This window comes from Amblyomma maculatum, chromosome 9, assembly GCF_055883805.1.
Source record: "Amblyomma maculatum isolate TAMU_Amacu chromosome 9, ASM5588380v1, whole genome shotgun sequence".
NCBI lineage: Eukaryota > Metazoa > Arthropoda > Arachnida > Ixodida > Ixodidae > Amblyomma > Amblyomma maculatum.
Window position 1 is genome coordinate 28,173,545 of NC_139352.1, and position 26,749 is coordinate 28,200,293.

At 45.7% G+C, this 26,749-nt stretch overlaps 1 protein-coding gene and 18 non-coding genes across 23 annotated transcripts; all 19 read right to left on the minus strand.

Moving 5' to 3' along the window:
• Positions 1-2,092: 2,092 nt before the first annotated feature.
• On the minus strand, positions 2,093-2,165 carry TRNAF-GAA (transfer RNA phenylalanine (anticodon GAA)). The gene has a single exon. It is a non-coding gene; the product is annotated as a tRNA-Phe (tRNA).
• Positions 2,166-2,236: 71 nt separating this feature from the next.
• Positions 2,237-2,309, minus strand: TRNAF-GAA (transfer RNA phenylalanine (anticodon GAA)). The gene has a single exon. It is a non-coding gene; the product is annotated as a tRNA-Phe (tRNA).
• A 71-nt stretch (positions 2,310-2,380) lies between these two features.
• TRNAF-GAA (transfer RNA phenylalanine (anticodon GAA)) lies at positions 2,381-2,453 on the minus strand. The gene has a single exon. It is a non-coding gene; the product is annotated as a tRNA-Phe (tRNA).
• A 71-nt stretch (positions 2,454-2,524) lies between these two features.
• Positions 2,525-2,597, minus strand: TRNAF-GAA (transfer RNA phenylalanine (anticodon GAA)). The gene has a single exon. It is a non-coding gene; the product is annotated as a tRNA-Phe (tRNA).
• Positions 2,598-2,668: 71 nt separating this feature from the next.
• Positions 2,669-2,741, minus strand: TRNAF-GAA (transfer RNA phenylalanine (anticodon GAA)). The gene has a single exon. It is a non-coding gene; the product is annotated as a tRNA-Phe (tRNA).
• A 5,150-nt stretch (positions 2,742-7,891) lies between these two features.
• On the minus strand, positions 7,892-7,964 carry TRNAF-GAA (transfer RNA phenylalanine (anticodon GAA)). Its single transcript has one exon. It is a non-coding gene; the product is annotated as a tRNA-Phe (tRNA).
• A 71-nt stretch (positions 7,965-8,035) lies between these two features.
• On the minus strand, positions 8,036-8,108 carry TRNAF-GAA (transfer RNA phenylalanine (anticodon GAA)). Its single transcript has one exon. It is a non-coding gene; the product is annotated as a tRNA-Phe (tRNA).
• Positions 8,109-8,179: 71 nt separating this feature from the next.
• On the minus strand, positions 8,180-8,252 carry TRNAF-GAA (transfer RNA phenylalanine (anticodon GAA)). The gene has a single exon. It is a non-coding gene; the product is annotated as a tRNA-Phe (tRNA).
• Positions 8,253-8,323: 71 nt separating this feature from the next.
• On the minus strand, positions 8,324-8,396 carry TRNAF-GAA (transfer RNA phenylalanine (anticodon GAA)). The gene has a single exon. It is a non-coding gene; the product is annotated as a tRNA-Phe (tRNA).
• A 71-nt stretch (positions 8,397-8,467) lies between these two features.
• TRNAF-GAA (transfer RNA phenylalanine (anticodon GAA)) lies at positions 8,468-8,540 on the minus strand. Its single transcript has one exon. It is a non-coding gene; the product is annotated as a tRNA-Phe (tRNA).
• Positions 8,541-8,611: 71 nt separating this feature from the next.
• On the minus strand, positions 8,612-8,684 carry TRNAF-GAA (transfer RNA phenylalanine (anticodon GAA)). The gene has a single exon. It is a non-coding gene; the product is annotated as a tRNA-Phe (tRNA).
• A 71-nt stretch (positions 8,685-8,755) lies between these two features.
• On the minus strand, positions 8,756-8,828 carry TRNAF-GAA (transfer RNA phenylalanine (anticodon GAA)). The gene has a single exon. It is a non-coding gene; the product is annotated as a tRNA-Phe (tRNA).
• A 71-nt stretch (positions 8,829-8,899) lies between these two features.
• Positions 8,900-8,972, minus strand: TRNAF-GAA (transfer RNA phenylalanine (anticodon GAA)). The gene has a single exon. It is a non-coding gene; the product is annotated as a tRNA-Phe (tRNA).
• Positions 8,973-14,181: 5,209 nt separating this feature from the next.
• Positions 14,182-14,254, minus strand: TRNAF-GAA (transfer RNA phenylalanine (anticodon GAA)). Its single transcript has one exon. It is a non-coding gene; the product is annotated as a tRNA-Phe (tRNA).
• A 71-nt stretch (positions 14,255-14,325) lies between these two features.
• TRNAF-GAA (transfer RNA phenylalanine (anticodon GAA)) lies at positions 14,326-14,398 on the minus strand. The gene has a single exon. It is a non-coding gene; the product is annotated as a tRNA-Phe (tRNA).
• Positions 14,399-14,469: 71 nt separating this feature from the next.
• On the minus strand, positions 14,470-14,542 carry TRNAF-GAA (transfer RNA phenylalanine (anticodon GAA)). The gene has a single exon. It is a non-coding gene; the product is annotated as a tRNA-Phe (tRNA).
• Positions 14,543-14,613: 71 nt separating this feature from the next.
• On the minus strand, positions 14,614-14,686 carry TRNAF-GAA (transfer RNA phenylalanine (anticodon GAA)). Its single transcript has one exon. It is a non-coding gene; the product is annotated as a tRNA-Phe (tRNA).
• A 71-nt stretch (positions 14,687-14,757) lies between these two features.
• Positions 14,758-14,830, minus strand: TRNAF-GAA (transfer RNA phenylalanine (anticodon GAA)). Its single transcript has one exon. It is a non-coding gene; the product is annotated as a tRNA-Phe (tRNA).
• A 1,728-nt stretch (positions 14,831-16,558) lies between these two features.
• LOC146178693 (uncharacterized) lies at positions 16,559-24,843 on the minus strand. Of its 5 annotated transcripts, none has more exons than XR_014700627.1 (3): positions 24,414-24,837; positions 20,422-20,731; positions 16,617-18,692 (listed from the first exon to the last, which is right to left on the minus strand). XR_014700627.1 is itself a non-coding variant. In XM_084578458.1 (2 exons), the coding sequence occupies exons 1-2, from the start codon at positions 24,415-24,417 to the stop codon at positions 17,016-17,018; spliced, it is 564 nt and encodes a 187-aa protein (XP_084434584.1). In that variant the 5' UTR covers positions 24,418-24,835; the 3' UTR covers positions 16,630-17,015. The 5 variants fall into 5 exon arrangements, 1 of the variants encoding a protein (XP_084434584.1); XR_014700628.1 differs by having other exon boundaries at positions 16,636-17,575; XR_014700629.1 differs by lacking the exon at positions 20,422-20,731 and having other exon boundaries at positions 16,559-18,692; positions 24,414-24,843.
• Between the last annotated feature and the right edge of the window lie 1,906 nt (positions 24,844-26,749).

Here is a 26,749-nt window from a genome sequence, read left to right on the forward strand (position 1 = left end):
CGGTATTCATTGCATGAAGGAATCAAATCCAGCGACGCGTAAATTCTGTCCAGACGCGCGTGGCTAGAACCTTGGAAGTGCGTGTACTGAACGGCACGCGGTCCTTCCAAGCAATCAGCCACATCCTCCATATTCCATTCGCTTGTTAACTGGCATAACATTTCAGTGCTCTTGTCTCTGAATCCGCGTGTGCTGGTTTTGTCTCGAGCATTCAGTACACAGTTAAAATCGCCCAGCAATACTACCTGCCTTTCCGTACTTAACTGCTGCATAACATTCTCGAAAAACACTGTTCTTTCCTCCACACAGTTAGGAGCGTACACACAAATAATGCGCCACTCAACACCGCTGTATACACAATCAGCCACTACACACCGTCCAGAAGAGCATGAGGAGTAGCCCTTTACAACCAGACCAGGCAGCTTTTTGACAAACAATACACACCCGGCCGATGTCCCAACTGCGTGGCTAACAATGGCGTAAAATCTAGCCGTGAAACGTCGCACCATGCTCCCGGTCTCTTCCTCCCCGTCAACCTTAGTTTCTTGCACGGCAAGCACGTCAATATCGTGGTCAATTAAGAGCCGATGCATCTGGCTCTGCTTCTTTTTGCCTGCCAATCCCCTGACATTTAACGTGGCTACTCTTAAGGTGGTTTCGGGCGCCATTTTCATCAAGGGTGAAGAGACCGAAAGCATGGTGCTTACCTTTCCCGTCTAGCGCGTTGCTAGACGCCGTCGTTTGATCCATCCCCGTCCGGTGCGAGCTGCTGACCCGGCAGCGGGGGCACTTTATCCGCTACCCGTCTCTCTGATGAAATGTTTGGCCGCGGACGTAGCGTGGACCGCCGGGATTGCCCCGTTTTTGCTGGTGGCTCGTCGACGCTGGGGGCTGACGCCTGGTTACCTTCGGGTTCGGACTGTGTGTGGGATCGCTTGGCTGGGGCTGGGACGCCTGGCTTACGAACACCGCTGGTGTCCGAGTGCTCCTCCCCATTATCCTGTTCCATGCCGTTTGAAGGCTCAAGTGACGGGCCTTCCTCATTGCTAGGGAGCTGAGGTGCAGAGTCCGCTCTCCCCACATCCCTCGCAGCATTGCCGCTTTCTGCCGAGTCCACCGACGAATCCGTCTCCCGTGTCTGCGTTCGCACCTCTCCGGCACCCTTCGCCGCCTCCTCCGCCTCGACCACGTCCATGGTGAGCTCCGCCGACCGTTCCGCAGTTCCATGTCCCGCTGCCGAAGCGTACGAAAGCACACAGGCTGCCTCGTCATGACCGTAGCGTCTACACTTTGGACAACGCGGCACCTTACATTCTCGTCGAACGTGACCGGTACCACGGCAGCGCAGGCACTGCATCGCTCGCCCAGGCACCACGACAAGGGCCAGCTCTCCGGCCACTCGCAGCTGGTGAGGTAAGTCATCGACCTTAATCCCGGGTTTCAATTTCAGGAGCACAGTCCTCGTGGTGGACCCCTTCTCCCTGACGCCTTGAACTCTCCACCTCTCCCGGGTCACCTCGGTCACCTTCCCAAAAGCCGCAAAAGCCGTCCGGATGTCGTCGTCTGCCACACCGTACAACATCCAGTGAAGTCGCAGCTTCACCTGTTGGTCCTCGGGATCGATAATGAGGCAACGGCGTCCCTTAACTTCGAGCTCCTTGAAAGCCGCCAGTTTCTTCGTTGCTTCTGTGCTGCTTAACGTGACCGCCCAAACATGGTTGATCTGATACGCCCCCAACGCCACAACGTCGGGGAGCGCACCAGCGTTGGCAAGGGCGTCGCGGAAATCCTCGACCCTGTATGGCCTGACTCGCACATCGCCGTGCAAAAAAAGCGTGTTAAAAACAACGCTTCCGGTGGGCAAAGTTGGCAGAATAATCTGATATTCGCTATCATCCATGTCCTCAAGCCTGTTTCCGCGGCTGGAAATGGCCGCTATCGCCGCTCCGCTGGAGCACATGATTCTGCCACCGTTCACTACGGTATCCGGAAGTAGAATCTCCCAACTGAGCTATTTCGACACGGTATAGCCATGTATCCTCATCGATACGATCATTGCTCAGGCTGTTATGCGAAAACAAAACTAAGCAAGTGCCGAAACCCGGGATTGAACCAGGGACCTTTAGATCTTCAGTCTAACGCTCTCCCAACTGAGCTATTTCGGCACGGTATAGCCATGTATCCGCGTCGATACGATCATTGCTCACGCTCTTATGCGAAAACATAACTAGGCAAGTGCCGAAACCCGGGATCGAACCAGGGACCTTTAGATCTTCAGTCTAACGCTCTCCCAACTGAGCTATTTCGACACGGTATAGCCATGTATCCGCATCGATACGATCATTGCTCACGCTCTTATGCGAAAACAAAACTAAGCAAGTGCCGAAACCCGGGATCGAACCAGGGACCTTTAGATCTTCAGTCTAACGCTCTCCCAACTGAGCTATTTCGGCACGGTGTAGCCATGTATCCGCATCGATACGAACATTGCTCACGCTCTTATGCGAAAACAAAACTAAGCAAGTGCCGAAACCCGGGATCGAACCAGGGACCTTTAGATCTTCAGTCTAACGCTCTCCCAACTGAGCTATTTCGGCATGGCGTAGCCATGGATTCGCTTTGATACTATCCTTGCTCACGCTCTTATGCGAAAACAAAACTAAGCAAGTGCCGAAACCCGGGATCGAACCAGGGACCTTTAGATCTTCAGTCTAACGCTCTCCCAACTGAGCTATTTCGGCACGGTGTAGCCATGTATCCGCATCTATACGATCATTGCTCAGGCTGTTATGCGAAAACAAAACTAAGCAAGTGCCGAAACCCGGGATCGAACCAGGGACCTTTAGATCTTCAGTCTAACGCTCTCCCAACTGAGCTATTTCTTTCTTTTTTTTTTTTTTCTTTATTACCGACTTGGCAACTACAAAGAACGGATGAAAAGTCGCATGGAGTTAAAAACACAAGTCACTTTCTTACAGGTTTCTTGTGATAGAATGGATTAGGTGACATGAGCTTGTCCAAGACTGGCAGCCATTCCGGGGGTTCAGATTGCCCTCCGAAAACATCACGCGAGTACATTACACTTTCAACAAAGTACTGACGGGCTGGGTATACGACAACATGCTCGTGGCGAACATCCATCCGCGTTCTCCATATGCTGTGCATACACAAGACCATCAATAAATCACTGGGCACTTCTCCTGGCTGGGCGCATGGAAGGTAGCGTATGCCAAACGGCGTTATTGGTAAGCCCTTTTTAATAGTGCGCTGTAGCACGTCCCACAAAAAAACCGCATCGTGACAATCAAGGAAAATATGCTCTATGGTTTCCAGCTTTTTGCAAATTAAGCAGTCAGCAGACCAAGGCACGAAAAGGCCTTTGCTTTCCAGCCATGGCTTCACCGGAAGAGTGCCGGTATGCAATTGAAAAAAGAAAGATTTAGCGGACGATCTGATGGGCATTCTTTTCACTCTCTTTAACACGTCCCGCTCCGGACCCAAAGCATATACAGCACGATAAAGAGGCACAGGTAAAAAGGTTTCCAATAAATCTTTGTACAGCCGTTTTCGCGTAACAGTACACATATACTCATTTGAAAATCTCGCCTTCACTATTTGAAAGGACGCGACAACTTCGCGAAGAAAAGCACTTAGAGCCATTGTCTTTGTAGACATAGTCGAAACTACATATTCCGGCAGTGAATCACGCAATCGCACTTGGATTACCGTTCTAAGAAAAACATCGCTTTGTTCGCGCAAAAAAAAGAACCTGGTTACAATCTGCTTTAAGTATAAATGTGACAATCCCAGTCCACCATTATGCACCGTATGAAACAGATTGCATCGACTGGTACGCTCCCATGTTGAAGCCCACACAAACGTGGCAAATACCCTATGCAGTTTTTGAACCGAGATTCTTGACATAGATAACACTTGCAGCATGTAAAAAATTTTTGCAACTAGGAACATATTGCAAACGGTAGCTCTTGCGAACATAGAAAAGTTATGTCCTCCCCATTTGTTTGTTTGGGTTTTCACTTGCTCAACTTCACCGGCCCAACATTCCTTACTTTCACGGTAATGCTTTAGTGGCACACCAAGGTAATTGCCTGGCGTTATTGTCCATTGCATACTGGAGAACAGTTCAGGCGCGTATTGCCAGTTTCCGTGCCAAAATCCTAAACACTTTGCCCAACTAATTTCACTTCCACTTGCAGTGCAAAAAGCAGTGGCTTCTTTTACAACTTCTTGCACGCTCTCATGGTCTGTACAAAAAACCGCAATATCGTCCGCGTATGCCAAAACCCGAACTTCAGTTTGAAAAAATCTATAACCGCGTATGTTTGGCCTTGTAAGCAATCTTAAACAGAAAGGCTCCAGATAAAGCGCAAACAAAAGGGGAGACAGAGGACAGCCCTGCCTTACTGACGACTGGACAGGTATACGATCGGTTAAATGCTTGTTCACGACCAGTCTCGCTGAACAGCACTCGTAAACCATTTTCACGCCATTTGTGATCACAGAACCAGCATTGACATACTCTAAAACGGAGAACAAAATTTCATGTACCACTTTGTCAAATGCTTTGTGGAGGTCTAATTGCATCATGGCTACGTGGTCATGCATTGCGTCACAACATTCGAGAACACTCCTTGCTGCGTGTATGTTAGTAAAAATGGTCCTTCCTTTTATACCGCATGTCTGATGTGGGCCTACAAGAGAAGTAATTACACGTTGGAGTCGTCGCCCTAATACTTTCATGTAAATTTTATAGTCAACATTCGTTAGACTTATAGGACGGTAAGACGCTACAGACTGAAGCTTAACTGGGTCATCTGTTTTCGGGATTAGTACAACGTGTGACATTCGAAAAGACGGAGGAGGTACGTTCTTTTCGTAGCATTCACTAATAACTCTTTCCAGTAAAACAGCCATTTCAGTTGGAAAGGCCTTGTATATGGCAGCACCAAAACCATCTGGTCCGGGTGACCTACTGGAATTTAATTCCCCGATAGCGGCCTCAATTTCCTCGGAAGTAATACTTGCTTCAAGTGTCTGCGCCACTTCGTCTTCTACTCTTGGCATCAGCGACAGAAAATCTTTTCTGAAGCGTTCAATGTCCGGTGTTTTGAGGCTAAACAATTCCCTGTAAAATTCTACAAACGCCCGTTCAATCGTTTTCTTTTCCGAGGTAACTACGTTCTGATAGCAGATTTCTTTTATCTCTTTTGACACTGCGTACCGTTTTTCATCACTTAGTGCCCTTTTCGTGGGCGTCTCTCCGAGCCACAATTTTTCGCTGCGTGCCCTTATCACTGCACCGCGATACTTCTCTTCGTCTATCACCTCAAGTTTGGTTTTTATCTTTTTTATATCTTGGGCGAACAAGCCAGGCTTAACGCTCTCCATGCTAAGCATGTATTCAAGTGTGCTTCGAAGTTCTTTTTCTTGTTCTCTTTCTTTACGTCGGAGAGTGCATGCTCGGTCAATAGCAGCTATCTTTATATCGATCTTAAACTGCTCCCATGCTTGTATAAAATTAGAGTCATTTTGCAACATATGCGTAATATATTCTTTCACTTTAGTGGTAAACTCTTCATCCAGCAGCAGCTTTTCATTAAATTTCCATAGCTCCCAATTGAACTTTGTTGCCTTACTTTTCATGCCTAGAGTAACCATTACGAGGGAGTGGTCGCTAAAGCTCATGGGAAGTGTTTGATATTCCGAGCACAAGGGCACGCAATCAATAGGAACATATATTCGGTCCAACCTTGCATGACAGCTACCTTGAAAGTGCGTGAACATTGCTTGGCCTTCATGCGTCAGTATACAGCCAGCATCTTCAAGCTCTGCCTCATTAACAATGTCAATAAGTAACTCTGCGCTCTTGTCACGAAGGACACGGTCTGTTGTTCTATCTTCCGGTCTACAGACACAATTGAAGTCTCCAAGCAGGAGAACACGCCTCTCATGTATTAGGAAGGATTTCATATAGTGAAAAAACTCTTCGCGCTCAGACGTTCTAGTAGGCGCATAAACACAGATCACTCTCCAGTCCAATCCAGAAAAACTGAAATCACACATCAAAAGCCGACCACTCTCAGACGAGAACACGGACTGTACGCACTCTATGCAATTTCGAATGAAAATGACACATCCCCCCGATCTTCCAACCGCATGACAAACGCAAACACTATATCTAGAACGATATATTTCAGCCATTTTATCTGTTTGTTGTTCGCTTTCCATTTTGCTCTCTTGAACTGCTAGCACATCTATTTCATTTTCCAGCAGAAGGCGGTGCAGCTGCTGTTGTCTCCGACGCGTTGACAGCCCTCTCACATTTAGCGTGGCTACGCGCAAGCTAGTGGATAAATTGGTCGCCATCTCAAGAAATTATAAATCGCGAAACATTTCACTCACATCTCTTCTGCTGAAAGACAGCATTGCGGTTCAACTGTTGCATGGGTTAACCATTCTTCCGCTTTGGCGAGTCTGTTCATTGTTCCAAGCGCTCCTCCCGATCATGGACCGGGCTTGCGACAGCTCGACCGAAAAGGGTACCCCCGCTATGGCGGAGGCACAGGTGACACAGTTCTCCGGTCTGGAGGCACGTTTGGCCTTGGCTTGAAGGACGACCGGCGAAGGGGGGCCGCCTTCAGTGGAGGCTGTCCGTTTTCCGCTCCTCCTTGCGTTGATCCGTCGTTGACACTGTCTTCGTGCCCACGCTTCACAGGCAAGGTAGAGGCAGCTGGCATCTCAGCTTCAGTGTCTCCCTGTTCCTCACAGTGTTGCGTAGACGAAGCTGGGCTTGCACCACTGGCATTGCTGTTTTCTTTCGTGGGTGACTCGGTCCCAGCGACATTCGACAACGGAACAATCAATTCTGATTCACATTGTTCTTTAGGGGCAGGGGTCTTCTCAGCGGACTGTTCGTTCTGTTCTGCCTCCTCAGTGTTTCCACTGCTCGCTTCCTCGGCGTCCACTGCGTCCATCAAGTGCTCGCCTGCCACTTCACTCGGGACGGGGCCTGCAACGTTGGCATACGTGCGCACACACTGGGACTCGTCATGGCCGTAGCGACGACACAGCCCGCAGCGCGGCACACGACACTCACGCCGTATATGACCTTTCCCGCGGCACCGGAGGCAAAGCGGGGCTCTGCCTGGGACGTGGACGAGTGCGACGTCCTCGGCGACCCGAAGCTGATGCGGCAGGTCCTCAATGGTAATGCCCACTTTGAGCTTCAGCGTGACCGTTCGTGTCGTTGAAGCCTTGTCGACACACCCTTGCACTCTCCACTTGTCTCTTGAAATTTCCGTAACTTTTCCATAAGCCGCCAACGCCGCTCGCACATCATCATCGTGCACGCCGTGAAGCAGCCAGAAAAGCTTCAACCTGATGCCTTGGTTACAGGGGTCAATGACTACGCAGCGGTGTTCCTTCACTTCAATAGCTTGAGCTTCCAAAATCTTCGCTTTCGCCTCTTCACCTTTAAATGTTACCGCCCACACGTGATTCATTTGATATGCCCCGAGGGCAACCACTTCCGGCAGCAGTGAAAGACGAGCGAGGGAGTCTCGAAAGTGCTCCACCCGGTACGGCCTGGCTTTTATGTCGCCATGCAAAAACACAGTATGCAAAACACTCGAACCTGTAGGCAGATGCGGCAGAACCAGTTCATAATCCTTGGTAGGCCTTTCCGTGCTCCTGATACCACGGCCCAGCTGGGCCGCTGAATCCGCTCCTTGGGAGCCCATGATAATCACGTCCGTCACGCTCGGTGGCCGGAAGTGGAATCCCAACTGAGCTATTTCGGCACGGTATAGCCATGTATCCGCATCGATACGATCATTGCTCAGGCTCTTATGCGAAAACAAAACTGAGCAAGTGCCGAAACCCGGGATCGAACCAGGGACCTTTAGATCTTCAGTCTAACGCTCTCCCAACTAAGCTATTTCGGCACGGTATAGCCATGTATCCGCATCGATACGATCATTGCTCAGGCTCTTATGCGAAAACAAAACTGAGCAAGTGCCGAAACCCGGGATCGAACCAGGGACCTTTAGATCTTCAGTCTAACGCTCTCCCAACTGAGCTATTTCGGCACGGTATAGCCATGTATCCGCATCGATACGATCATTGCTCAGGCTCTTATGCGAAAACAAAACTGAGCAAGTGCCGAAACCCGGGATCGAACCAGGGACCTTTAGATCTTCAGTCTAACGCTCTCCCAACTGAGCTATTTCGGCACGGTATAGCCATGTATCCGCATCGATACGATCATTGCTCAGGCTCTTATGCGAAAACAAAACTGAGCAAGTGCCGAAACCCGGGATCGAACCAGGGACCTTTAGATCTTCAGTCTAACGCTCTCCCAACTGAGCTATTTCGGCACGGTATAGCCATGTATCCGCATCGATACGATCATTGCTCAGGCTCTTATGCGAAAACAAAACTGAGCAAGTGCCGAAACCCGGGATCGAACCAGGGACCTTTAGATCTTCAGTCTAACGCTCTCCCAACTGAGCTATTTCGGCACGGTATAGCCATGTATCCGCATCGATACGATCATTGCTCAGGCTCTTATGCGAAAACAAAACTGAGCAAGTGCCGAAACCCGGGATCGAACCAGGGACCTTTAGATCTTCAGTCTAACGCTCTCCCAACTGAGCTATTTCGGCACGGTATAGCCATGTATCCGCATCGATACGATCATTGCTCAGGCTCTTATGCGAAAACAAAACTGAGCAAGTGCCGAAACCAGGGATCGAACCAGGGACCTTTAGATCTTCAGTCTAACGCTCTCCCAACTGAGCTATTTCGGCACGGTATAGCCATGTATCCGCATCGATACGATCATTGCTCAGGCTCTTATGCGAAAACAAAACTGAGCAAGTGCCGAAACCCGGGATCGAACCAGGGACCTTTAGATCTTCAGTCTAACGCTCTCCCAACTGAGCTATTTCGGCACGGTATAGCCATGTATCCGCATCGATACGATCATTGCTCAGGCTCTTATGCGAAAACAAAACTGAGCAAGTGCCGAAACCCGGGATCGAACCAGGGACCTTTAGATCTTCAGTCTAACGCTCTCCCAACTGAGCTATTTTTTTTTTTTTTCTTTATTGCCGTGAAACACAAAACAAAAATACACATGATAAAAAACGTCAACTACACTTGAGCTAACGCGTAAGTGGCTAAAATCTTTTCAAGTGCACTAACTCATCAAAGAGACAATGCCATTGTGGCGGATCCTGCTGCCTCATGAAAGTTTCACGTATATAAACAGCACTTTCAATAAAGTTTTCACGCGAAGATCGTGTATCTATATCTGCATGACGCACCTGCATTCGTGTTTTCCACAAACTATGGAGGCCAAGAAGCATAATTAAATCATAAGGTGCATCATCGTTCTGCACTGGTAGAAATCTTATACCGTAAGGAGTTAATGGAAGCTCCTTTTTAATTGTCCTTTGGAGGACGTCCCATAGAAAGACAGCATCCCAACACTGTAAGAAAACGTGTTCAATTGTTTCCGGTTTTTTGCACAACAGGCAATTTGTTGTCCATGGGACGAAGATACCTTTTTCATTCAGCCAGGTTTTAACAGGGAGCGTATTAGAGTGAAGTTTGAAAAGGAATGTTTTAGCTGATGGCCTCACGGGCATCTTCTTAACTCTTTTCAAAACGTCCTGCCCTGGGCCTCCACAGTGTAATGCCCGGTAAAAAGGCACCGGCAGCATCACGTCAATGAGATCTTTATACAGTTTTTTTCTAGGAACGTTGTAAAGGTAATCAAAAGAAAACCGCACTTCAAGCAACTTGCACGAAAAAACAACCTCGCGCAGGTAGCCAGTCACAGTACCAGGCATGTTTTCACATGACACAATCCATTCAGGGAGCAGCCTCTGTAATCGCACTTGCATCACGGTTCTTAAAAAGGTATCTTTTTGATCACGGAGGAATATAAATCGCGAAACCACCTGACGCAAGAACAGATGTGCAAGGCCAAGCCCGCCCCTTTTAACAGAAATAAACAAATTCGTCCGGGCGGTTTTTTCCCATGTGGATGCCCAAATAAAAACAGCAAAAACGCGGTGCATTTTCTGAATTGAGGTTCGTGAGACACACAACACATTCGTGAGGTACCACAGCCTCGAAATAAGAAAAACATTGCAAATAGAAGCGCGCGAAAATATTGAGAGTTGCCTTCCTTGCCAGGCATCCGCTTTTTCTTTCGCTCTGGATGTTTCTTCCATCCAGTGCACATTGGGATCTTGATAACATTCTAAAGGCACGCCTAGATATCGTGTTGGGAGAGCAGACCATCGCAGCTTACAGAAGAAATCAGGTGTCACGTCCCAATCACCGTGCCAAAACCCAGAGCTTTTCTCCCAATTGATCTTACATCCCGTTTGATCACAAAATGTTTGGACGACACTCGTGGCTTCACAAATGCTCTTTCTAGTTGCACAAAACACTGCTATGTCATCGGCATATGCTAGCATTTTCACGTGTGCTGATTGCAGCTTGAACCCTAAAATGCGATCGCTATCAATGATAGCCAAGCAAAGTGGCTCTAAATACAGTGCAAACAGCAGGGGTGAGAGTGGGCAGCCCTGCCTTACCGATGAACGTACTGCGATGCTGTCAGTCAGTTCACCATTCACTATAATACGGGTCGTGCAGTTCGCATACGCCATTTTAACACCCTCCACTATGACGTCACCAAGGTTAGAATGCTCCAAAATGGAAAACAGAATTTCGTGAGAAACACGGTCAAAGGCTTTCGCCAAATCTAACTGCATCATGGCTATCTGACCACCGAGTGCATCAACACATTCTAGTACGGTTCTTGCGACATGTATATTCGTGGCAATGGATCGACCCTTGATGCCGCACGTTTGATGAGACCCAACCAATTTCTTTATTACGCTTTGCAGTCGTTTTGCTAAAACCTTCATGTACACCTTGTAGTCAACATTGGTGACGCTAATCGGTCGATATGACCCCACCAACAGACGTTTCTCCGGATCATCTGTCTTGGGTATTAGAACAATGTGCGATGTAGAGAAAGACAATGGGACAGTATTACGTTCATAAGCCTCAGTGATTACACAGAGCAAAAACTGAGCCGCATACTGCTGAAACGTTTTAAAGAAGGCAGCGCTTAGGCCATCCGGCCCAGGGGCCTTCCCAGTTGTCAGGTCATCTATTGCAGATACTATCTCCTGCAACGTTATCGGTGTTTCTAGGCGCGCTTTACTTTCGTCATCCAGTGCAGGCATCAGTCTCAGAAAATCTGTTTGAAAGCCGCCTACAGTCTGAGGCTTAGCGCTAAGCAGTTCTTCGAAGTGCTCTGCTACCGCACGCTGAATATCTTTAGCATCTTCTGTGATATGGCCGGCATACCTTATACTCCTTATTTCTTTCTGGCAGGCGTATCTTTTCTCGTCTGCTAGCGCTCGTTTTGTCGGAACTTCTCCAGCCCAAAGTTTTTCAGCCCTTGCACGTATGACAGCCGCTGTGTATCTTTCGCTGTCGATTGTTTCCAACTCACTTTTTATCTCTCGTATTTTACTGGCGAAATGCCCTGGCACTGAACTTTCCATGCTCAAAAAAAACTGGAGTTGTTCATTCAGTTCTTTTTCTTTTTCTTTCTCTTTATGCCGCACCTTACTGCTCTTTTCTATGGATTTCAATTTGACCCACTCTTTGAAGCTGTCCCATTCCTCTGCAAAACTTACTGGTCGCATAGCAAGACGATTTTCAAACTCGGTCTTAACTTCCGTAAGGAATTCTTCATCGGCAAGAAGTTTGGCATTCATTTTCCATAGGTACCAGTTAAAGCGCGATTTCTTTCCTTTGCGACCAAACACTGCACTCACGAGACAATGATCGCTGAAAGACACAGGTTTGACCTCATATGCAGTACATAAGGAAACAAGATCTACCGAGGCATACACCCTGTCCAATCTAGCATGGCTGTCACGCTGAAAGTGCGTGAACTCTGGCTGGTTTCCAGTGGAGAACACACTACCAACATCCTCAAGGCCATACTCATGCACAAGTGCATTCAACAGCTCGGAGCTTCTGTCTCTTCGAGGTTTACACTTCGCCGCTCGGTCCACAGCTGCGCACACACAGTTGTAGTCACCAAGTACAAGCAAGATTTTGTCAGTCTTCAGCCACACCTCAATAGACTCAAAAAACAATTCACGCTCACATCCTGAATTGGGAGCATACACACACACAACACGCCAGCATAAATTAGAGTAGGTAAAATCGGTAACCAAAAGCCGACCGCTTGGACAGGCAAAAACGGACTCTACGCTTACTCCCAGCGTGTTGCGTATAAATAAAAGGCATCCACCCGATACACCAACAGAATGGCATACACACACATAAAAGTTTGTTTGAAAAGAAGCCACCATACGGTCAGTGCTTTCTTGGCTCTCAATCTTTGACTCTTGCACAGCTGCTATATCTATATCATTATCCAAAAGGAGGCGACTGAGTTGGCATTGTCGCCTTCTCGCTCCCAGTCCTCTGACATTCAAAGTAGCTACATGTAACGGCGAATTAAGCTTGAGAGTCATGTATTAGAGAGAGACGCCCGTACCCGCATGGTGCCTACCTTCATGGTTGCATGGCTTCTGCTTCTGACGAACAGCGGCGTATGTATGCATGTAATGTCCTCCCAGCAGAATGTCGGGATGCATTCAAACGAAGTCCAAGCACATTGTTTCATTTTTGCTCACACACGCACCACTTGGTTGCAGAAGGTTCCTGACGCTGGTCGGTAGGCAGCCGACCCACAAATCGTTCAGGGCACCACAAAAACTACGGAGGCGGTTTCCCCGCCTGCCGCGTGTCGGCCGAGAAGTTCGGCTTCGGTCTTAACGTGGCTCTTCGGATGCCAGAAGTTTTCGGCGGCGGCTCACCACAAACACCGCCTGGCAGCTGAGTCTCCTCCACGCTTTCCTCATGCGGACGTTTCGCGGCAATTAAGGCTGCTGTCTCCGGCCCAACCTCCATGGCATCAGTAAAGGAAGGCTCAGTACTGAGATGATCCTCAGCGTCGGAAAATTTGGCTACGTCTTCTGACGCTTCCTTTGACGCGCTTTCATGGTCCTGGGATGGTACGTTCAAGACATGCCGAGTTTCATTCATTTCATTTGAGACCGTCACCTTATTCTTTGTTAAAACCGTCATGGAAGGCGCGTCCTGTTTCGTTGACTGGCCTCTAATGTCAGCAGCCTCCTCCGCATCCGCCTCGTCCATAATTAACTCGGACGAGTCTTCGCTGGTCCCAGGTCCGGCAATGCTAGCGTAGGTTCGTGCACACTGGCTGTCTTCATGCCCGAACCGTCGACAGGTTCCGCAGCGAGGAACCCGGCACTCTTTGCGGATGTGACCCGTACCCCGGCAGCGTAGGCACAACGGGGGTCTGCCTGGCACAATGACGAGCGCGAGCTCACCACTAACATTCAACTGATGCGGCAGGTCGTCGAGCTTCATGCCAGCTTTCAGCTTCAGCGTTACGAGTCTAGTTGTAGAGCCCTTTTCTAGCATACCTTTAACACGCCAACGCTCCCGGGAAACTTCCGACACCTTTCCGTAAGGCGCAAATGCAGCACGAACATCTTCATCTGGCACGTTGTGTAGTAGCCAGTGAAGCTTGAGTCGCACGTCCTGGTTCGCCGGGTCAATCACCAAACAGCGACCGTTTTTCACAGACAGCTCACCTACACTGACAATCTTGTTGACGGCTTCAGTATCCTTGAGAGTGACGGCCCAGACGTGGCTCATCCGATACGCCCCCATAGCGATAACATCGGGGATTAGCGAGTGTTGTGCTAAAGCATCCCGGAAATCTTCCACCCGGTACGGGCGGGCCCTGATATCGGCGTGCAAAAAAACGGTATTCAAAACAAACCGACCTGTTGGAAGTGCAGGCAAAACGACCTGGTAAGTGTTGTCCTGTTCAGCAGTCCTGTTACCGCGGCCTGACATGGCCGCTGAAGCCGCTCCTGAGGAGCCCTGCATTCTGCGTCCGTTCACTGGCGTGGCCGGAAGCAGAAACCCCCAACTGAGCTATTTCGGCACGGTATAGCCATGTATCCGCATCGATACGATCATTGCTCAGGCTCTTATGCGAAAACAAAACTGAGCAAGTGCCGAAACCCGGGATCGAACCAGGGACCTTTAGATCTTCAGTCTAACGCTCTCCCAACTGAGCTATTTCGGCACGGTATAGCCATGTATCCGCATCGATACGATCATTGCTCAGGCTCTTATGCGAAAACAAAACTAAGCAAGTGCCAAAACCCGGGATCGAACCAGGGACCTTTAGATCTTCAGTCTAACGCTGTCCCAACTGAGCTATTTCGGCACGGTATAGCCATGTATCCGCATCGATACGATCATTGCTCAGGCTCTTATGCGAAAACAAAACTAAGCAAGTGCCGAAACCCGGGATCGAACCAGGGACCTTTAGATCTTCAGTCTAACGCTCTCCCAACTGAGCTATTTCGGCACGGTATAGCCATGTATCCGCATCGATACGATCATTGCTCAGGCTCTTATGCGAAAACAAAACTGAGCAAGTGCCGAAACCCGGGATCGAACCAGGGACCTTTAGATCTTCAGTCTAACGCTCTCCCAACTGAGCTATTTCGGCACGGTATAGCCATGTATCCGCATCGATACGATCATTGCTCAGGCTCTTATGCGAAAACAAAACTGAGCAAGTGCCGAAACCCGGGATCGAACCAGGGACCTTTAGATCTTCAGTCTAACGCTCTCCCAACTGAGCTATTTCGGCACGGTGTAGCCATGTATCCGCATCGATACGATCATTGCTCAGGCTCTTATGCGAAAACAAAACTAAGCAAGTGCCAAAACCCGGGATCGAACCAGGGACCTTTAGATCTTGTTGCTTAATGAAAAAAAAAAAAACTGAAATACCTTCCACCTTGCTTTTATCATCTCTTTGTGCAATTGTTTCATTATAAATTTTCTTCACATCTAGTGGAAGTAACGTACCTTTTAAGCATGAGGACAACGTGATTACGAATGCAAACAAGTTCGATTTCATGTAAAAACCAATGCCTTGCATTAACATGGTGTCTCTTTTTGTTATTTGTTTTTTAAAAGGCAATAAATGATAAATGCGCGTGGCACTCAAGTGCTGTAAGACCACACTCTCTGCACCTCCATTTTCTGCCTTATGCTTTGTGCTGCACAATGCAGTGAATGCTCACCCATTTCTTCCCCTTCCCTATTTCTTGCTGCACTTTTACCCTCCTTTACTTTCTGAACGGACCACGCAGCCTCTTTGCTATGTTTGTAGACAGCTTTACTTTTTTTTTTTTTTCCTACGCGCTGCCCGCTTTCCCTCACGGCTCCAAGGCCTCTGTAAAGCAGGCTTCTCCTGACAGCTGTTAAGCCTAGTGGTAAAGCCACCTAAACGAACACTCGGCGTTATTTTTTTGTTTTCAAATAAAAAAAAAAGAAAAAAAAAACATTGCCTCGCGATTTTAGGTAGTGCGCGGGTGGCGATATCATTATGTGGGAGTCGTCGCCGCGGCCAGGAGCACTTTACTATAACCGATTTTTACCGAAAACGTCATTACTATAAAGGGGGAAAATGTACAGTTGTCTATGGAAGATGAACTGGGACTTCAGTTTGGCTTTAAGTTTTTACTATATCCGCGTTTACTAGGTGGGGTTCTACTGCGTCTTCGTTAAATCTGGGTTTGGCTATAGTATATAGATTTGTACTTTCCCATCTGTTTCTTGTGGAAAAAATGCCTTATTTACCTTTGTGTTTTAATTTGCCAGAATTCAGAGTCAAAGAGCCTACAGAATGGTGTCTGGTAATGGAGTAAAATTTTGGTCATTGAGCATGCCGAGAGGTGTAAACTTGTTTACAATTGAGAACCGGCTTCGGTGGGTGCAGATTATGCAGCATAGTATAAATTGTCAATAAGGCTTTGAGCATGCTTTAAAGATTCCAATTTTATCTTTTCATTCTGTTCAGTTTTGGATGCTGTATAATAAAGATTCCAGATGCAGCCATGCACATCAATTTCTTTTGGTGGCAATGATTTTCATGTAGTCTAGGCTTAAGTCATCCTACATATTTTTATACATGCTCCGTAAAAAGGGAGGGAACAAACAGGCCCAAATGTATGTATTGAAGTTAGGGAAATCACTTTGCAACGTCGAAATTTCCTATAATTTTTTAAGGGCTACCAGGACACTGCAGTACCATAGGAAACCTGCACATGGACGAGGATGGCCGATCTTCCCACAAACACATTTCAAGTAAATATTCCTATATCAGGAGTTGGCTCAGCGTATGGGCTTCGTAGGTTGATGCTGAAGATCACACTTTCTATGTGGAACACGGGCAAGTTTTTGAACTATCACCTCAGTGAACTGGACATCACAATGTGCCTCCGCCTTTCTAGTAATAGTGTACAATGTAAAGAAACATTGCCGAGGCGTCTATGGCTGTATTACTTTTACAAAGCAATGCACAGTCCACATTAGGATGGCCAACAGCCCTACTTGAAAAACGTGACTGTGAGGAGAAGACTGCCTAGCACAGGCCCGTCTGTGACCATAGGAGTCAAAAGTCCTCAATGCTTACATGTTGCTACTTGAGAAACTGGCTTGATCGACAAATTGTGACTATACTCTACTACTTTTTCATTTTTCAATCCCATTTTCCCCAGCGCGGAGTAGCTAAACAATACACCCTTCTGACAAATATACCTGCTTTCTCTATTCCTCTTTATCCCTCTCTCTCTCAAAACCTAATCACAAATTTGAGTATATCCAAGCTAGGCCATCATTTATTCACTCTGAAAGACAGTGTGCCATGATAATTAAATCTTTATTTCTCCAACAAACTCTCCTATGTGCTATCCATTTGCCTTCATATGTGCGAAACTCTGTGAGGCATTTACCCTCATGTGAACAAATATTGCATATTTTTTTGCTTACAAAGTTGCATGCGCCTTCATGTGCCGTATTAAATGACTCCTGTGGGCGGCTGCATACGAGCAAAGATGGCATTTGTACGGTCTGTTGCCCGTCAAGGTGACAACATCCGGGAACACAGGGTGCGCAGCATACAGCGCTTCTCCAGTGTCTTGTTCTTGTTCCTTGCATGCAGCAGACACCGTGTCGCTGCTCTCAGCTGACGGTGGTGGCGCACTAAACCTATGTTGCTTTTGACGAGTGTGACTGCGCATGTGTCGTTTGTAGTTCCCACTCTGCGCAAAAGCTGCCGAGCACACGCTGCACTTGAATGGCTTCTCTCCAGTGTGAACTCTGAAGTGCCTGTCGACATTGGCCGCACTACTCGAGATGTATGGGCAGAGTGGGCAGTTGAGCATCCCTTTGGCCTTTCTAAACAATCCTTTCCGCGACTGGTCATTCCCACCAGCCGAGAAGAAATGTTTGTCTCTCCTGACGCGGTTCACAGCTGTCCTGTGCTCCCCGTCATCCGGCAATATGCTTGCGTAGACAGGGTCGTCATCAGGAATGAAGGCTGCCGCTGCAGTGTGTAGATATATGTATTTGTAAGAAATAGACATTCACAAAATCATATAGGACACATTACTACACTACTTTGCCAAGGCTCAGATACCTGCACACTCCAGACAGTAGCATGGTCAGAAACTTGGGAAGCATTGAACAGAAAGAATGAAACTGGAGCAGAAAAAGGAAATACTACAATGGAACATCAAAATAGATGCTGGAACCTCAAGAGTTCGACAGAGGAAAAACATAATGTGCAGATCGTTTCTGAAAGAGTGGCAAGATGAAATCACAGAAGCTAGTGAGTTTATCACTTTGTTTTTATTTTGTGTTCATTTGTGTCCAATGCAGTACAAAGACCCCTCATGTTAATTTGGAATTAGGTTACTCCTGCTTCGAAAGAGGCCACATTATGCCAACAAATTTTCTAATTTTTGAACACAGATAGCAGAGTATATACCCCCAGCGTAGCACATACAGATCTGCTTGCTCCAAGTTGCTTGCTCTCTTTTAATGTTGCACCTGTCAATTTCAATTCCAGTAGTCACTGCTTTGTCTTGTACTTAAATCCTCTTCCTTGGAGTTTTGGCCCCATAGATGAGTGGTGATAGTAGCCAACCACATTATTACTGAGCAACTGCCAACAAGCTGAGGAGGTCTGCTAAATGTACTGACACTAATTCCCATACTTCAGGTTATTCTTGAACTAAGCAAACAAAAACAAAAAACACTATGTGTACATAATGTACACCATATTTATAAATTTCTGGTGCAGTTTTCATTGCACACAATGGAAACAAAAATTAGATCTATTTATGGACACTAATATACTCTCACAGACTGTTCTGTCCAAATGGAAAAAAAAACCTAAAAAAATACAGGACAAAATATGGAAAAGAAACCGCAAGACATGTCACACATACAGGCTATCATGAGGAAAGCAGTCAAAAGCTATTGAAAGCAGCAAAAGAAGCAGTTAAAAAAAAAAATCTGTTTGGAATGGGCAGTTGGAACTTGTGCAGGCAATACAAGAGGAACAAATTGTTTCCAATCAAGCACTTTCACACAAGAAGAAAGCAAAGCATTTTCTGCAGGAGCGTAGCCCTCTTCCAACTCTGAGCAAGTGCAGAACCCTGCAAAAGAAAGAAACAGTGCCTAGTGTTCAGTATGACAATTCCAAGGAAGTACAATAAGCAAGTAGGTTACCATTAAAAAAAAAAGTTATATCAATCTTAACAACACACCCCAAATATTATGATAAGAATGTATAAATACGCCAGCTACACAGGCTAAAATATCTTAAAGGATCACCCACTCTCTGTAATGTGCAGCATGAAACATATGGTTAACACACTGTTAATGAAGCATGCAGAAATGATGCTTCATATGAAAAAAAAATTAACAAACCTGAGGAAGGCTGTATCAATTACAACAGTACAGTAGAAGCTGCACAAAGGAAGCTCTAGATTGACCAATAGAAGGCAACAATGCAGTTACCAATGGACATGCTTCCATTGTGGCACCTAGACACTGCTACTGCAACAAAACATGCACAATTCAAAGAGGCAGAGATGCACAAAAAAAAAATTATGAGTGAGTTGGGGTTGCTTCGCAACATTAAAAAAAAAAGACAAAGGAGCATGACAAATGAGCACGGCCAGTGGAGATTTAAATAAGTTGCTTAATACAGGAGATGTGGAGCATACATATCAGATAGAAAAAGCGAGCCAGAATTTTATAAAATAGATTCCTTAGGAAAGCTCATGTTTAAGAGGAGAAGCTCCTCACCAGTTAGCACCAAATGGCTGATAAAGCAGTCAAAAATTCGTTTTCACCTAAATGTATTTCAATTTGCCAGTAGGAAATGATACAAGTGTGAGTCAATGGTATGGTTGGACAGAACACATGACCAAAGTGGGCAAATACAGCTCAAATCATCAGAGGTGTTGACAATAAGCTGACAGCATTAATTGGAAGACTTTGTAGTGCATTTGGAACTTTGCTTTTGATTTTTACACTACTCCAGTACTGTGGGCCAGCATGCCTAGATGTGAAGAACAGTGATGTGCATTCAGGAGTGTTCGACTCCTGCTGAGAAAATCCCGAGTGATCATGAAAGGCATGCCCAGAGAGACGGCCATGGACTGTCAACACTCCGAGCATAAATAAAGCACACTGTGGCAAAGTAAGGCGCACAAATGATATCGCACATCTGCTTACGTCAAACACAAATATTTTCAGAACACCGTCATGGTGCAATATGGCATGCAACGTACATATTCACAAAATATGACTATAAAATCTGGTTCTATCAGCACACACACAGTTGATTTCGAAACATAACTGGTCTACTTTCAGCATCTCCATATTCTTCGGTGCAATCATGCTTACAGGACGACAATGGAATGTACCCTAATCTGCCTAATTGACTCTCTACTGTCTCCTGATAAACTTACTTTTCCTTGGAATCCGAATTGTTAACCTGGTGAAACACAGCCCCTCTTGCAGTAACTTTACCAAGCTATGCCAAAGGGTAATTACGAAAGAAAAACAAGGCAGAAAGAACACAGTTAAACAGCATAAAAATGTTCAAAGGGTGGCCTTCACTCCACCGTCACATGAGTTGAGCCACATCAATGCTTCTGCACAAGACGTATGAATGGGTACGAGCTCGGGCCACTCGGAAGCTCTAAATATTTGCAACCTTAAACGTGACAACCCAGCATTTCAACATCCTGAATAAGCACATCATGCTGAAATTATTTCTTTCTGGATAGTAGCTTCAACTGCAATCAGAGCAGGTCGAATGGCTGGGGCCAGGGCCGAGATGGGCTCAAGCCAGAAATTTCGTCTCTTGCACACCTCTATTCTGCACTTCTTAGCCAATAGTTTCGATCCCGTAGTGTATAGTTCTGTGTGAGGTCACAGCAGCAGGAAGAACGGTAGCGCACAACAGCTTCCATGCCTGGAGTCGCCAACTTGAAATCTCTGACACCAGATACTTTGGCACCGGTATACAAGTCACCAGCAGCTGCTTATCACACACGGGCTCACATTCACAAGCATGGAGCACAGCAGAGAAGAGTCATAAACTTGCTCAGCTTGGAAAAATCCACGAGGAAACGTAGAGTCCACAGAAGCTGCTTCTCATGAACCTAGATTTGAGGTAGCGCTGAAAGTACAGAAGCAAGATGAGAAGTCCTTCACACAGCACTCAACCAATATAGTCACAACATCTGAGGGTGCAGTTCCCGTAGTAAGGGCAGAGGATCTGGTGAGTTGGTTTATAAAGAATGCTAGGTATTAGGAAAAGAAAGACGAGGAAATCGAACAGCAAGCACAGGAGGGTGCACGTTGAGAAAACCTCCAGAACCTCAAAAACTGCCTCTCAAACGTGAAAAGCATACTGCTTCAATTTTTTAAATTTGTACTAGTTATGAGAATAATTTAGTTATCTTCCTGGGCATAAGGGCCAATTCAAGCAAGGCGATCTGCCTCTTCTCAACCATCGTGGATGTTTTTGGAAAAATGCTCCCACGGTCATGTCAGTCAGTTTATTTTCCTTAAAGGCCCCTATTCAGAGGTATTACATCAGGGATTCCCTACTTTGCACATATCACCTGAATTTTCTTTTTCAAAAATATTCTGCCAGATATGTTGATGACACTCTTATTTTTCGATATGCTGGCAGTGGTTGCAGCAAACATTTTTTTGTGAAAGTATATCAACCCTTTGACTGTCGAATATTCCGAAAAAATTCACCCCCAATGTCAAATTTTTTTACACGCTAGCACTTAGCACACTGTCCGAACGGCAAGAACGCCACGGGACGGAATGCGGCCGCAGTACCCGTACGGCAGAAAAAGTCAAAGGGTTAAGCTCCTCGATGTGCTTAATGGTACCTACGAAAGGCGAAAGGATTGCAGAGACTAAAAAAAGCTTGATTCCATATTCAATCATAACGCTGAAAATATAGCAATACAGCACTCTGCAAGGTGCAAAAAAAATTTTGTTAAAAATTAACAAAACAGAGGCAAATGGATCATAGCACATAACACGGAGAGAATAAGACAATATTTCTGGATTAAAAAAAAATCGATTCGGTCACAACAAAAAACTTTCATGAGGAAAACTTTAGCAAAAACATTGCCTTTGACCAAACAAAAGGGCTCTTGGCAGTCCAAGCAAAACACAACAAACACCTTTACAAACCTTGTGCACTGCCTAACATTCAAGGGTAGTTTCGAAAGGGTGTTATTTTGAGATATTTTGAAATTTTGCAACATTACAGCATACACAGCATGCCACAAGCAGACGGAGCAATCTGTTCATGGCACAATGTGGGGGTAGTTTTTGCACCATAATTTAAAACAAATCTCTGAGGAACAAAAATAACATTTTGAAACAGATAATTTTGTGGCCTAGGGCCAAGGTTTGTAAAGGTATTCACAGGTGATGAGAACCTTTTTTCAGTAATCACCTACGATTGCTAAGTACGGATATGACACAGGAGTTCAGTCCTAACCATGGTAGCTATGTTTCGATGGAGGCAAAAATCAAGGTGCCGATGTATTGTGCGGTGCGAGTGCACTTTAAAAAACACCCGGTTGTTGGAACTGTACGGTGTCTTCCGCTATGGCGTCCCTCATAGCACAAGTAGCTTTGGGACGTTAACCTCTATGAACCAAACCTACACCGTTAATTCATCGGCTATCATTCGCAGGCATAACAGTGGCGGCTGCCCGTGGAAATATTCAGCAATATAAAATACTTCTATACCTCAACCTGCGCTGGCTATATCGAAAAATAAAAGTGGCACTGAGATGTGAAAATATGCTTAAATAAGGAAACTATGCTGGTGCATGTGCTCTAAAAATATGGAGAACGCAATACACTTTTTTTTTCCAACAAAATTCGCGGTGGTTCAGGAAATTCAAGATAACTTGTGGAAAGATGTGGAAAGGACCAACATGAATGCCAGTATCAGATGTGCATCTATGACAGAGCTATGGTTCTGCTGTAATACTAAAAGCTGCCAGGGATGATCCCCACCAGGAGCTCATCAAAAACAAGACAGCATTCTGGAATGCATACATATGTGCATGGAGGTGCAAAGAGGACCTTCAGTGCTCAGCAGCCAGATAATGAATTCCCCCAATGCTTGCACATCTAAAAATTCAAGGACAGGGGATTTCCTGATGCTCCTACATAAGCTAACCGAAAAAAAAAAGCAATAAACGCCACAGTCAATAGCGTTCACTGCAAAGCAAATCTGAAAACGTTACCCACAAACATTGCGTGTTCTTCTACTCAAAACCTGTTCAAATGAACTGCACATTGTGTATGCACCTGCAACCCACTAGTAGGAAAAAAGACAAAAAAATGAAAGCAGCTGGAAGAGGAATTTAATTACCTTTTGACACACAAATGAGGTATAAGTGAACACAGGTGCTCTTGTAGTAGACGGAATCAAAACAGAACAAAATAAGAAGTAGCTGAATGCGCCACATGCTAGACAGTACATGATCCCCTACAAACTCTTCTTGCTAGGCGATTATGAACCAGTGATCTTTACATGCATTCATCCCAATTGACAACATGCCACAATTGAAATACCCAGGGCATGCCAACATGATGGTTTGGTTTGGTTTGTGGGGTTTAACGTCCCAAAGCGACTAAGGCTATGAGAGACGCCGTAGTAGAGGACTCCGGAAATTTTGACCACCTGGGGTTCTTTAACGTGCACTGACATCGCACAGCACATGGACGCCACTCCGTTTCGCCTCCATCGAAACGCAGCCGCCGAGGCCAGGATTCAATCCCGCGTCCTTGGGCACAGTAGTTGAGCGCCTTAACCGCTGCGCCACCCCAGCAGGGCTATGCCAACATGAAAATAAATAACACGGGCACTTGCAGTCATTTGAAACTGAAATCCCTCATGCATTTCGTATATATACACAACTTGTTCGATTCTGGAAAGAAAACAAACAGATCATGAGCAGCATGCAGTTGCTGATCCTCTGGGTGGACGGACACTAAAGTGACGAAAACGACTGCTGTGTCCTAGCTAGGAGTTAGCAACGTGTACAACTGAGCTTAACGTCGATTTCAAAAAAATGTGCCCCACAAGCACTGTTGGGAGACATGGGAAGTCGATAAATATATACATTGCAAGGAAATGCTTCGCACACTGGAGGCCATGCTGCGCTTTATCATGCACTGTAAACCAAGGTATAATGACCATAAAAGTTTAATAACGTGGAACTTGCGACAACTTAGCCCCAATGTGCAGCCAATGCAGCTACAAACTGGATATTGATATGTTTGCGTTGCACTGGCTTTTGCGACCTGCAAAATTTTTTTCTCAAGTTCTTATGACACGTTTGGGCAGGCAGGTATTTAAGCTTTTTGTTTTCCGTGGTTTCATCATTGCAACATCATTTGTGGGCTTCAGTATCTTACACAGACGGCGTCACGACTCAAAAACCGCAGATGAGAGGCCGAATCGCAAAAGCTTGTGTAAATACAAAAGGTTCAAACTAGGCTACGCACACCCGGAATGGTGACATTTTCGGCTTACTTCACAAAACCAACACAGCGGTTAACACCACCACAAACGCCGCCTTTATTGTCGATCGTCCGAGGGGCTCCTCAGCGCACGTGTGACGTTTTGCATTTTACTGCGTGTGACCATTCTCATGCTCGCCGAGGAAGCTCGTAACACTGCACACAAATGAAAATGCCTGCTGAGAGGCCGTGAAGCAAACCCCAGCCGAGTCATATTGCGCTGAACACAGTGGACCGTGAAAAAAGCGTGAACTGCAAACATGCAAGGTGAAAATACGGTCACTCACCCATCACGATAGTATCTCACAAGGTCTTTAAGAGTGTCTTGGCCAAGATACGAAGGGTGAACACTGCGCTTAACAGGGGAAAACAACATCACGCGCTACAATCCGCCGTGCTGGAACCTTGAATGCACCTGAACGGCTACACAAGTTCTGAAACTAACGAAACTCTGAATTAAAACTGTTAAAAGTTGGACATCCTGAGTAGCTGATTTTTGGGGGTTAACAAATTGCAGCGCCACCAGTGAGTACAACTATTTTTTTTTTCTTTTGCATCTTAACTTGTCCTGGACACTTATCATTACAAATGAAATAGTAAGGAGTCAAACTGTACGTTTAATGCAAATATAAGCTCGAGTTTGTTATCGTATTATTTGATGACCTCGGAGTGAGCGCAGGGGCGGCGAATAGGCGCCCTACGCACGGTAGAAGGGTGAGCGTCTCCCGCGGCGAGACGCGTAATCAAAGAAATCAAAGCGAATAACTGCTGCACTAGTCGTAATACGATAGCCGCGAGGTTCGCTTTCGCATAAGCGTGTGATCTTCCGCTCAGTTATCAGTCTTTCGTCATTTAACGCTTTGCTTTTTGCTTTTATGCGGTCTGCGCGCTGTGCTGTGCATTGTGCCGTGCCCTTTTTTTATGTGATAGACATTTCCAAGCAAGAACTGGATGTTGCAAAGCCACATCGTTTGTTGTGGTGTGATCGGTGATGGCACATAGAAAGAACAACTGCAAATCACAATTTGCGTAATCAGTTTTGTTCCGTACTGCGTGAAGAACTGCGCAATACTCGCGCCGCTATTTCATTGTCTTTTTACGCTGCCTTGATTTTTCTCAGCGCTTTGCAACTTTGCTGTGGTGTTTCATGAAATTTGAGCGCTTTGTGTATATTCATGACGCCGCCCATCGCACGTCTGCACGTTCTTAATCAGTGATTGAAACATTTAAACCAGACGTCTTCAGCTTTTAGAAGCAAAGACGAAATGCACGAAAAGTTGCATAATTAATGAAGCCAACAATCTTGCAGTTGGCTTCTTTTGTACTCTTGTTGCTTTATGCTTATTGTTTGTTTGTTTTTCGTTTATAAAAGCGTGGGTAGCTTGCACATGCAGTGTCGATTAATGTGTAAGTACCTCTAAAACACATACTTCTCTTGAGTACATCAAAAACAAAATCATATACCAATTAACTTGTACTTGTGTCACGTTCAATTCAAATTCCACTCTGAAGGAACATTGAATGATGCCTTTGTATTGTAGCTTGTTTCCAAAAGCATGTAACTGAAACACATTTGAAGGAAAAAACAGACAGTTATGTGATATGTAAGGGTGTTGGAAGCTTTTACATAACTAACGCCATCCAATTTGAAGAAAGCCATCAGTCCTTAAACTGAGAAGAAGCATACAGAAATGTTATTTTCTTTTGTGATGCTGAGCAATTTAAAATTAATAATGTGATTATATTTTGTCCGAAAGATTTTTAATTAGAAAGTATAAACAACCACATGCTGCCTTTTGTTAGAGCACAAAATCATGTCCAGTTTAGGCCATGCCTGTTAAACCTGTCCATCTAATGGTCACTTCCAGAATGTAGACCGGCCTGGAGTTCATTACTGTGTTTGAAATTTGTAATTTACAGAACTATCTTTGAAGTGGCAGGATTAGTTTGTAGCACTATCAATGCATTAAAGCACTGCAGCTGCTTATATGTGCTAAGGTACATGTTTATTGTTTCTTTGTAGACTTGGACAGTGGTGCCTAGACAACAAGGTCTTTCGGTAACGCCTTGTTGGGCAAAAGCTCCTTCCATTTGTAATGCATTGTTATGAAGATGTTGACAGTTTTTGTGTGGAGATGTGTAGGAGGCCTTATATGTCTGCCTTCAAAAGAAAGCTTATTTGCTGTATTTGTGTCGCACACTGTTCAGTTTCTAAGCCTCTTCTCTTCTTGCCTAAATTTTGGCGTGTATCCTCATATCTGTTCTTCAAGGTGTAGTTACTTTAATTACATGTTTAAAATAATCATATTTGGTGTTTTAAAGACAGTGCTTACTTGTAAAATTCTGCTGAGTTGAATTGGTAACTGTCTGATTTAGGCTGTAAACATGTCTGTTTGTCAGTGCCTGCATTTTTTTGAACCCTTTGTCATTGTTCTTTTGTTGCATGACTGAAAAATTGCCATACAGTTGAGCCCACATAACAGTTGCAGTTATAACCAGTGTTTGCAAAGAATGAGGGTGGTGGTATAGTCGTTTCATTAGGGCAGTCGCACAACTCAGTTACAGTGAAACTCAGCCCTGGAACAGAAAAACACGTTTCCTTCCTGCGTGGTGGCCAAAGAGC